At 33.8% G+C, this 12,340-nt stretch overlaps 1 protein-coding gene across 1 annotated transcript in view; it reads right to left on the reverse strand.

Annotated features, from left to right (window-relative positions):
- The window catches only part of Tgs1 (Trimethylguanosine synthase 1), a 28,143-nt gene that overhangs the window by 11,658 nt on the left and 4,145 nt on the right, over nt 1-12,340 (reverse strand). The window contains exons 3-4 of the mRNA XM_085959575.1: nt 9,385-11,075; nt 1,918-2,164 (exon numbers count right to left, since the gene is read on the reverse strand). Coding sequence (XP_085815701.1) covers nt 1,918-2,164; nt 9,385-11,075 — 1,938 coding nt within the window. The remainder of the gene's footprint in view (nt 1-1,917; nt 2,165-9,384; nt 11,076-12,340) is intronic.

The raw sequence follows: 12,340 nt of genomic DNA on the forward strand, positions 1-12,340 counted from the left end.
CTGTTAATCATTATGATAGAAATTAATGAAAGAAGAATTACAGTCATTCGGGGTACATTGGAATTCAATGTAACATTGGACAAAACCTACGCTACTGCATTTAATTTTTTTCTGGTGGCCGGCATTAGGAGACATATATACAATTGATAGAAAAAGCACACCCAATCTACTTTCTTTCTATGGATTTCATAACTAACCACACTAACCTGTCAAACTATTTTAAAACAACCATTATTGTAGCAAGAGCAGTATTCTGTATTTGAAAGGTCACTTTCATTTCATCATCACTCTTGTTATAGGTACCGACGCCTAAGCCAGACAGTAAGTATAGGTAATATATATTAACTTATGACATTTTGATCTTTTCTCTTAGATTAGTTTTTACATTTAAAAAAATACATTCCAATGTTACCCAGGAGGCGTATTCAGCTAAAAATCAGAGAATTTGGTCATTGAAAATACTAAAGTCATAAGTTACCCAATTATTCATTTAACATTGGACCACACATAAAAACAGCATTTTAGTTATGTTTTTCTATAATTTGGAAGATATCAAAATTAATTTAACGAACTTATAAGAACACCTAATAATCTAAAACCACCTAAAAGTTGTCCAATGTTACCCGAATGGACTGTACAGAGAATTAATACAGTCCCTGGCCACTTTAGCCCATAGAAGTCATGTTTTGTTGTGTAAAGCGTCAATTACATTGAGCTTCTTTATGAGCTGTTTGTTGGCGAATTTACAACCTGCCTGTAAAGTCGCCCAGTGTAATCATCGAACAAGCTAATAAGCAGGTTGTAAACACTCTAACGAGAAAAGTTGAAAGCCGGTCAACTTTACACGCTACACGCCGGCGTATGGGCCTACTGCATCTACGCAGTAGAGCGCAGTAGCAACCTCCCGGTAAAAAAACGAACTTTATTCTGTCAAAATAGTCGCTGGCTTGTGGCTTCTCAGCGAATGGAAAGTTTTGTGTGTAATCATCAAATCGCAGTAGCTGAATCGCCCGCTTTTAAATTCGCCAATAAACAGCTCGTAAAGAAGCTCAATGTAATTGAGGCTTAAATGGGTATTTTTTACGCTATTTTTATTGCTACATATTTTACAGACATTATAGGTATTTAGACATAAATCCATTACTCAGTCGAAGTCGACCCCGGTCTGCCTCATTATATCTGTGACAGAATTTTTTTATACTTACATACATTTGTGTTTATGGTTTTACTGATTTATATTTTGACTTTTCTTGATTGCTAATGCTTACTTATGATGTTTCTTCTGAATTTTAAGAAATTTCAAAATTAATTCCTGTAAATACAACTAGTCCAGGCGGAGAGAAGGCTTGAGTATACATAATATGAGGGACAGTTTCTATTGTGATTCAGCTACCTGAGATTTTAGTATATACGAAAAGTCATGGTAAGAGCCCAAGAAGTGGTCGTGGATCCCATTACTCACCCTCTTGGTATTTGAAAGGCACCGCATGCGCACACACATGTTGGTATGTCCCATCAACAATTTTTACTGTTGCCCATGAAAATATTTTGCATATTATGTAAAAGTATAATTTCCATAATTAATAACAAATTAATGAAAAAATGTAAAACCTTCTAATAATAATTAATCTATTTCATACTTTGCAAAATGTTTCTCATTATTTTAAGGAATCATCACAAAATATAATTTTCACATGAAATAAATATTTTTTCAGGACGTAATACAAATGACAGCAGCGCTATTTTCATTTGTTTTGTTCATCTGTCATGTCATCAATTGACAAATTGAAAATTATATATTAGATATCGCAACGTATTTAATTAATCTTTATCGACGCCGAAGCATGAATCGTCCAATTAGCCTGGCGTCCAGATGGCGGGGTCAACTCATCCTAGACTCATATAGCATGTACTCACCTTATCGATAGTAGTTGTCATTGCATTTCCTTCTTCATCGAAGTAAGTGTGTTTAGACGTTTTGGGGCGTGGAAGTTTCAGCTTGAGCTGCCTGTTTTGCTGGCGGATGTGTCTCTTCCGGTACACCACTTCGCCCAGCAGCTGCTGTGCCCCTGCCCCTGACCCACGCTCCGTGAACGAATAGCCCATGAGGGAGAATGCTGCCTTCACTTTATCCTGGTTGGATTCTTCAGTATCACTCTCGTGGCTGAAAGGCCAAAAAAAATTAACACTACTTAATATGAAGATAAAAATGGTTTGTCATGTTCTAGCAAGAATAAACCTTCGACAGAGCCATAAATTGCTTTATATCTTCGGGAAAATTATAAAACTATACAGTCGGCTAAAAATATGAATAGCAAACATTTGCACTTAGAAAGTTTATGGTTACATTCAAATTCCATAACTAATAAGCTCAAAAATTTAAGATAAAACGGGTACAGTGAAACCCCGATTCTACGATTTTCAAGGGACCCAAGAAAAAAAACAATAAATGCGGGGTATATAAAAAATAATAATAAAAAAAACTCGTTTTTCTCCTGGATGTTTTCGACGTCTTGAATTATTTTCTGTTTCTCAGCTAGAGTTCTAGTTTTATTTTTTTTTGGATTATTTAACATTGTTCTTATAGGTGTTTGGCGGGACTTTCAAAAATGAACGATCCGTGCGGGAAAACGATTTATGCGAGAACGGTAGATTGGGGTTCCACTGTATATAAAAGATTTGTAAGTTTTTTCAAGAGTTTCAGTATTTTACTTAGTGGTAATTCATGATAATTAAAGTGCTGATAAAATTCCAGATTATAAATGAGAGGACCTGAGTCGCCCAGTCCGGAAAGTTTTCCATGTGAAATCATCTGGCTGGGGTGGGTGTTGATAGACCCAAATTACGGTGATTAGATGGCAAGACCCAGGACGTACAAGCTATTGGAATCCCAGATTGGAGGAGGATATACTGGACTGGGGACGACCACTTGATGAGGGCAGAATCCACCCCCTGCAGTTGCGCCGAAAAATTATGAATTACGCAGCTACTTTTCTACCCCCACCACACAGTACTGATAATAAGGAGATTAATTCAACTCAAACATAAATCTCATTATTCATACTTGATAAAGTTCATCATGTGAGTGAAACAAATGTTATAAAGCAATCTTTATATATGCTTACTACCAAGGTATAAACGCATTTTATAAATAAGATTTTACTTTTCGAAAAATTATTTTGTTGAGTAATAAAAGGCTTTGTTCCTATAATGAAAGCCGTTGGCGCTTATAGAAAAGTAGGTATGTAAAGGTAACAGAGTTGATTGCGTGGAATAAGTTTTGGACATGGTCATTATAAGTGAAATATCACCGTCAACGGTGGATTTGAAAAACAAAACAATTTAAAGTATGAAAATGGCTTTTTAATATACCAAACAAAATAAAACAAAGGTATGTAATATGGTTACATTTAAATTGTACGTAAAACATTTCACAGTGGCATAGTTCGTCGTGAGCTTTCTTATCAGAAAGAGATGACCGTATTCATCCGATTCAATATGAACATTAATTCAATTTTCATAGCTGATTTTGGCAAAATTCATGAATTCAAGAATGAAAACCTAACCTAACCTAACAAATAAATAATCCAGTATATTGGCTATTTTCAAAATTTGTTTGCAGCTGGCTTCCTGTAAAGTGTAAGCTGACAAGAACCGTGTTTTATTTTGATGAATTTTATGTCAGTACTATACGACCCAAAACGGTTGGGTGGTCTTTAACTCTTTTACTCCCAGCTGATTTAGCCTAGCATATGCGAAAACTCCCAAGCGTTTTTTGACAAAAAATCGTCGATTTAGTTTTTTTTAAATAACTAATTCTACACATATTTTAAAAATTTGAAACTTTTTTTGTGTGTTCTCAATGGTGTAGAAAGCAATAATAAGTAATAATATTGATAGTTTACATCAATAAAACAAAAGAAAAAAATAATGTATCAATATTTATTTAGAAATGAACGGATAAAACTATGTTTGAACAACAAAACAAGTGTGACAACATTTTTTTATTTATAATTGATATATCAAATTTTATAATATAATCTATCCTTATGTAGTAACAGAAAAAAAAATAAACATACTATTATTTCTCTATGAAATAGAATTTTTATAAAGTAATCAAAAAAAATCGTATGGTGTCAAGGTATTCAAGAATATTATTCAATTCACGAAATCGCAAGAGAATTCGATACAGTATCGACGACTAACTGATATGGAATGAAGTCATTTCAAAAAATAAGTTTCAAAGCACTAAATCATTTATAATAATTAGACACCGGACATCTGGAGTCCTTTTTTTTTTGGGACGGACTCGAATATTACAACATTTTTTAATTAAAAAATGCGTTAATAATTTATGGAACCTATGTTTTTCAGAAAAATAAGTTGTACGATGTAGTAGGTACAATGAAATATGAAATAAATGATATTGATAATATGTGCAAGAGACTTTATCGATACTTAATTATACAGAAACGCTGCTATTAGTAGGTAGATATACTATACTATTTAGAGAAATTAATGAAGCGCTTACGTATAGAGTGGAAAAATTAGTTGTTTAGTAATATCTATAATATTTAATAATATTCCACTTTTTATATACATACCTATTATTGTAATCAAAGTTTAAAATTTCTACTAAACTACTTTTATTTTTACTATCAAATAACAAATCACACTTGCTCCCATAATGAGAAGGACCTGACAGCTAGTGTATTATTAAAATCGTACCAAATCTGAATGATTTCGTATATTATGTTGATACTACGAAAATATATAATATGAAAACATATTATTATATTATATGGATTTATGGATGGGTAAAATGGGGAATATCGGACCTATGTGGTTAATGAAACCCTTTAGAAAAAGTTTCGTACGAAAGATACTTCAAATCGTACTTTTGTGTTTCAAGCAAGTGGTTGGACATATTGAGATATTCAATTTTAATATATAGGTACTGATGTTGTAATGTTTTTTTTGACATTTTATAGGCCATTTTCAAAAACTTTATATTCATCATGCAAAATATGTAAGTACATGCGTTTTCTGTTAATTGCTACTCCCTAATACTATAAATTATATATCATAGTATTATTTCAATGAAATATATAAACCCGATATAATTATTTATTTCGGAAGTTATCAAAATGATACAATCATAATTAGTCGACATTGATACATTGTGTATATATAGTACCTAATACCATTGATAATAAATTATTTTATCAAGAAAATATTAGATATAAATAGGTATAACACAGTTGCAGTGCCTACCATTTGCGTTAACAAGTTGACCTTGGTTCTAATAGTTCATTGATTTATCCAATCTGGGAGTTCACACATGAAACTATAATTTGATGTTATAGTAATATGGTAGAAAAAACAAAAAAAACTTAACCTGCGCGTTTGTTAACTGATCTACGTATTTTCTTAAAATCCGAGATCACTTCAGTTTTGACGATTATGGATTATAGCTTAAAATTGTTTATTTGTTTTTATTTATTGAGTACGTATATTTCGTGATATTTCACATTAGCTGGTTCCATTGTTTACGGGAAATGACGATTTAACGGGCTTACCTATTGAATGTATTAATAGTATGTAATATATTCATTACGGGTTTTTCACAAACACTTCAGATAATCAAAATTTGTTTTTTACTTGATCCTTTACTAATAGGTAAGAAGGTTTTAACAATCTTTTATTATGTCAATGTGCATTTATGATCGGTGAGTGCGCATAGTGCACGAAGAAGCCAGAAGGCCATAAGCCAGAAGGCATAAGCCGGGTCGTAAATAATGACTAATAGAATACCTAGTACAAAACATAAATCAATTAGAATTTATTGATTAATATTTTTGCCACTCGTACCCGTTAGATATAGGGACCATTATACCACTTTCCTCTAGAAGGTGTATAAGGTACTTTTAAACACTTTGTACATTTTGCATTTTTGTTTATTGTTATTAAATCTTAGTTGATATTATTCTTAGATAAAAATAACAACAATGGATGAAATATAATATTCCTAAATATTATAATATGTCACATATATAATATTGTGTAAGTATATAATATATAATTATCAAGCCTCGATAGCGAAGGCTGCGTGACTAGCAAATGCACTTACGACCTATGTAAACCTGCCGCTTTGTAATTTTATTCTTGTAAATCCACGGTATTATAGATGGTTGCACTATTATATCTAAAATATAAACATCAATTTATATGCAATATTGGTATATACTACAGCTGATGATGATACATACTATCGTATGGAAAATAATTCATTTTTAAGTTGTGGGTTTCTTGTACGTATCATGCGACAAAAGCAATAAAATCGTCTTCAAGTTTTTGTCATTGGTCGGGAACCTTTTTTGATACATACACCTACGGCAGGTGAATTTTAAACACAGCAAATTTTTCACAGTTTTGAAGTTACGCTATTTCTTAATGTATATAAACCAGTCATTTAATAAATAAGGACAAATATCACCAACAAGTTAGTTCAAGTAAACAATCGACTCCCACGTCCTCTATACTTAATTGACTTTTTATGCAATAATATGTACCTACCTATATTTTGTACTGTTATTCAATTGAAAATGTCCATTAGGATAAAATCGGTTGAATATCAACATTATGGAATAAATGTGGAAAAAGTACGAAAGTACATATTATAAAGTGTTTTAATGAAATATGTATCTAGGTACCAGTCGTTTTATGTGATGAATAGTTCTTTACACTTTATAATATGTAAGTATTTAAATCAAATACATAATATAATCATATATCAGATAATTTCTTTTTAATAACAACATTTAAATATAATGCTAATTATGTCGAATGGCCACCTAATCGGCGCGCCTTTAGCGTACAATGTATTAAATGGGACGGCGGGACTTTTTTTAATGTTACACACCTACAAACTTACCTGTAGAATGGCCAAAAATGGAACTGCGAATTACCATAGGACGCCATTTTGAAAATTTCATTCGAATGTCAGATTTTGTCCAGTTACTAGTCTTGATTGGGTAGTTTTCGACAATGGCTCCATTTTTTTTGTAGTACTTATTCCACTTTTAATCAATAAATTAGGACCGGTTTCATCCGCCTCAGAGGGACATTTTCAACTGAATCTTCCCTTGTTCGGTTGAAAATGTCCCTCTGATGCGAACGAAACCGGTCCTAATTTATTGATTAAAAGTGGAATAAGTACTACAAAAAAATGCGTTTTTTTAATTAAACAACAATAAATATTAACGTAATACAATCACTAAGTGAAAATCTGAAGTATTACATGGGACGGCGGGACTTTTTTTTAACGTTACACACCTACAAACTTACCTGTAGAATGGCCAAAAATGGAACTACGAAATACCATAGGACGCCATTTTGAAAATTTCATTCGAATGTCAGATTTTGTCCAGTTACGAGTCTTGATTGGGTAGTTTTCGACAATGGCTCCATTTTTTTTGTAGTACTTATTCCACTTTTAATCTATAAATTAGGACCGGTTTCGTCCGCCTCAGAGGGACATTTTCAACTGAATCTTCCCTTGTTCAGTTGAAAATGTCCCTCTGATGCGAACGAAACCGGTCCTAATTTATTGATTAAAAGTGGAATAAGTACTACAAAAAAATGCGTTTTATTAAATTAAACAACAATAAATATTAACGTAATACAATGACTAAGTGAAAATCTGAAGCAATATTATATTGCAAAACCTTTAGAAGAATGCAATTACGGCTTACGCAATACATAATATTATAATAGTAGGTTCAAACGAATATTTTCAGGGATGTCTCGCATCTACAGATGTACGCCACTGGTATTTTGAAGATGAAATTTCTTACGATCGATTTGATGAAATTCTTCAATGTCAATAGTTTATAATCAAATAGACCAGTTTGGGCAGAGCATCCTCAAAATACTTAAATATCTAAAGAAATAAACAAGTAGGTATGTGACTTTTTTATCGATATGTAGGTACGGTATTGTTGCTTGGTAATACTAATAGGTATCAATATGATACATTTAGAACATAAAACGGGTCAGCGGACAAAATCTTCCAATATTTGTATTTATATTAGTGGTAGGTACGCAAAAGCTATTCGATATTTAATTATGAAAAAACATATTCTACACGCATTTTATAAAAATGGTTTACCATTACTTACCTGCAATAAAACAAACCATCAATTTTGTAATGCGATCTTTTTAATTGCATTTTGCGAATTTGAATTCGTTTGTCGTAGCCGCAAGTCGCGTTATAATATTGGCAAGACGATTATCTTAATTACAATAATTACCATCGCACCTGAGCTGCCAGAAAAAACAACTGACTAATTGTAGAAATCCATACTAAGAATCATTTGGGCAAAAGTCTCCTTAGGATATTGGATTCGTCCACCATTTTAATGTGTTTTTTTATGGGTTGACGGTTAAAAACTTGAAAGATCCGGCCTTTAATAATAATATTTATATTCATGTATTTTTTCACCATCTTACCAAAAATACAGTGGCATCCATTGTTAGTTCAAAAATTACAAAATTCATTTTGTAATGTGATATATGAATCATAAAACAACTAAAAGAAATATCAGAATTTAAAATGTGTCATAAAAATAATGTTTTATTATTTTTATGACCCTCTTTGGTCTCAAGTTCGACAGCAGAGCAATTATGACTTGTGAGTTATTAGGGTATGGCATAATTATAAACAATGCGGACACTAAAATAAATGTTACTCACCACCCAACACACAGTGAATATAATGCTTCGTCTACATGAGACGAAATATGACGGGAAAAAATTTGGAATAAATCGTAAATTTGGTTCCAAGCTTTCGGCCAATGGATCGGCCCAGATGGAGTTTTCGCATAGGTATGGTGGGCCGAAATATCGGCCCCATGGGAGTAAAAGGGTTAATATACGGCCATATATTTCCGATACAACATTTGACGGTGAAGTATGATACGGCGAACTGTATACGTACAAGTTTCCGGACACGATGTAATATAACTTTGCAATCAATTAAAAAGATATTCATTTGGTTCCGCATTGCAAAAAAGAATCTACATAATTTACCTCGCTTGGCTTGTCTGCATATATTATGTAAAAGTTGTCGATGACTATCAAACAATCTGATTATACATATTACACTTATTATGACGATTCCTGGTACATGTCAAAATAGTTGTGGAACAAAAAAACATACCATAAAAATCGATTGTGACAATTAATTCGCACACGCCGGGGTTGTGATGAACGAGGGCTTACCAGTACTAGATCTTTTAGGAAGCTTGAACCGTAAATATTAAGGTCAAAAAACTACTTCCTCATTACCTTTGATTTAAAGAATATTTTACAGTAAATACTAACCTTCTTTTTAAATTGATTGCTCTACTATTCTCATCAGGCGGTCCGTCACCGCTTCCACTTGTACTATTCTTCCTGGCCGATGAATTGTTTGCGTTGAGAATGGAATTATCATTTTCACTAGACATATTGTTTGAAGACCCGGAGGTTGTTTTATTAACAGTATGTCCATCGTTTTCTGCACCATCACAGGGAGCATCATTGTCCGGATTTGTGCTTTTAAATGTATCATTGACCGCTACAACTCCGTCCGATTGATTCATCGACTCATTGTTTCCATCTATGTTTTGACACGCTTCAATGTTTAAATTTTGTAGAAGATACCCTACCGATTCTACATATTTTTTTATCGAATGGCGGTTATTCTTCTTTGCAGCAGCACCAGCCTTTGTCATTTTAACTTCCGGATCCGTCACTTCTCGTTCCAATTCACTATTAGGCTGTCGGGTTTCAATCACTGATGGGAATTCTTGCGAATTGCTTTCACTCTGATCGACGATATCTTCCGTAATCGATTTTGTTTTACTCGTGTTCTTTTTTCTTTTATTTATGTCTTGTTTTTCAGGGTGTGTTTTAGAATAGTTTTGAAAGTGTTCAGAGTATTGCTCGTTAAAATGCTTCTTCCATAGCACTTGCCAATATTGATCGACGTCCATTGCGGAAGTTCCGTCGTCGATAAAGGAGGAATTGGCGTCGGCGAAGAGATGCTCTTTGTCCGAGGATCCGGTGGAACTCAGACCGCTGGCCTCCGACGCTTCGGCGGACGAGAACATGCTCAGATTCGACTCGGAAGAGTCTGTCGGCAGGTGACTGGAATTGACATCGTAACTTGTAATTTTCGTAACGTTAGTCATGGAATCGCATGTGTCTACAGTTTGCAGCACACTACTAGAGATGGATTCGCAACGCGGACTTATAAGTTGATCGTTTTCCGAATACGAGCGGTGTTTGTGGTGACCGTGACTCCACGTCTCGTCGATGCTCGCCGGAGACAGAGGGTTCCATCCTTCGCTGATCGAGAGCTCGTAGTTCATCTCTTTAGCCCTTCCGGGATCTGATAGATTTTCTCTTTCTTTTTCTAATCGCTCAGGACTTTTCAGCTCATTATTTTCGCTAAAATCGAAAGCGAACTTTCCTTCTTTCTTAGATTTAGTTTTCTTCTGTTCCGAAATATTAAACGATTGACCGCCGGCCGCTTTACCTTTGGTGACATTCGCAGTCTGACCTTCGTCGGGTGTTGCATTTTCCGGTTTGCTTTCCTCCAAAAAGGATGGATTGATATAATCACTGTATTTATCGATCCACGAAGCCCAAATCAATTTTTCGCCGTTGACGGACCAAAATCTATCCCAGGTATTTTCTGTATAATAGTCTTTTATCAATCTTGTAGTATCTTCAATTACCATGCTCTCAGTGTTCTTAGGCTTATTTGAAGAGAGTCCCTCGTCAATTTTATCTAAGGAGTCCAGGTTATTATAAGGCGGTGTTCTGGTGTCCTTAGCAGAACTGACGGAGTGCTCTCGAGACTCGCTCAAACCGTCCAAGTAGGAGAGATCGGCGCCGCTGTCGCTGGCCTGCAGCCCTCTGATGGAAGACAAAACGTGCTGCGACAGGTTCCCCACGTCGTGTTCATCCGTGGAATAATTATTGTCCGTGTGGGAAGCGCTGCAATAGCAGCTCGCTATTTCTTCTTTCTGTAGGAATAAAAAAATATTGTGAAGAGAGATAAGTTTTCAGAAGAATGTATTATATTATTGAGTACATTATGACTAAAATACGTCAAGAATCTGTCATCCTCATCACAGTGTATTGATTTAAAGTAGTTACGAAAATCGTCACTCTTTTATTGGGTAAAATTACCATATGGCTCCACACTTCCTCCTTATCATCATCAGAGTAGTTTGTGTGAACTAAAATATAATGAGATACCTTTTTCTTAAATTTGTATCAAATAATACATTAAATTCATGATTTTGACACATCTAGGCGATAAGCAATCATTAAATATAAATTTATGTCTTTGACCGGCAGTGTCACTTTAATTAGGCATTTAGAAAAAAAGCCTATAACCTATCCAGCTTACAAATATTGTTTCGGGTATGGGCAAATCATTCTACAGTGGCACCATATAGTGCAGGGATGGTGAACCTATGGCACGCGAGATGATTTTGCATGGCACGCGAATGTTTCAATTTGAAGAGAAAAGAAATATTACTATTTTATTTATATTTAAAAAATGTTTTTGTTATTAAAAAGTTTTACAAATAAATATATACTTAAGTACCTACTTACCTACTTTTATTATAATATTAAAAAATAATGACGACATAGCGATGCGGATTTTTTTCGGTTTTTCATAATTTATGTTTAGGTACGAGGGTGGGTCAATAATTCCTTAGAAAAAAGCATTAAAACAGTTTTTATTTTTGTATTTTTTTTTTATTTCTCAACATAATCTCCTTGGAGCTCAATACACTTGGTTAGACGTTTCTCATTTTTTTTTAAACCGTCAGAAAAATAAGTTTTCGGAAGGTCCTCAAAATAAGCATTTGTCCGATCGATGACTTCTTCATTTGAAAAAAAACGTTGTCCACTTAGCCATTTTTTTAAGTTTGGGAAAAGGAAAAAGTCACTGGGGGCTAAATCTGGCGAATACGGTGGGTGGTCGACCAATTCGAACTTCAATTCTTCAATTTTAGCCATTGATCGTAAACATGTGTGAACACGGGCATTGTCCTGATGAAAGAGGATTTTTTTCCTGTTTAAATGAGGCCGTTTTTCTTCAATTTTGTTTTTTAGCTGGTCCAATAAAGATGCATAATAATCCCCTGTTATTGTTTTTGCTTTTTCCAAATAGTCAACGAAAATAATTTCACGTGCATCCCAAAATACAGTAGCCATAACCTTACCAGCTGATTTTACTGTTTTCGCCTTCTTTGGACATGGTTTGCCTTCGCAA

Source organism: Rhyacophila brunnea, unplaced genomic scaffold, assembly GCF_057557595.1.
Source record: "Rhyacophila brunnea isolate RB1 unplaced genomic scaffold, BYU_Rbru_1.0 scaffold_9, whole genome shotgun sequence".
In the NCBI taxonomy this organism is placed as follows: Eukaryota; Metazoa; Arthropoda; class Insecta; order Trichoptera; family Rhyacophilidae; genus Rhyacophila; species Rhyacophila brunnea.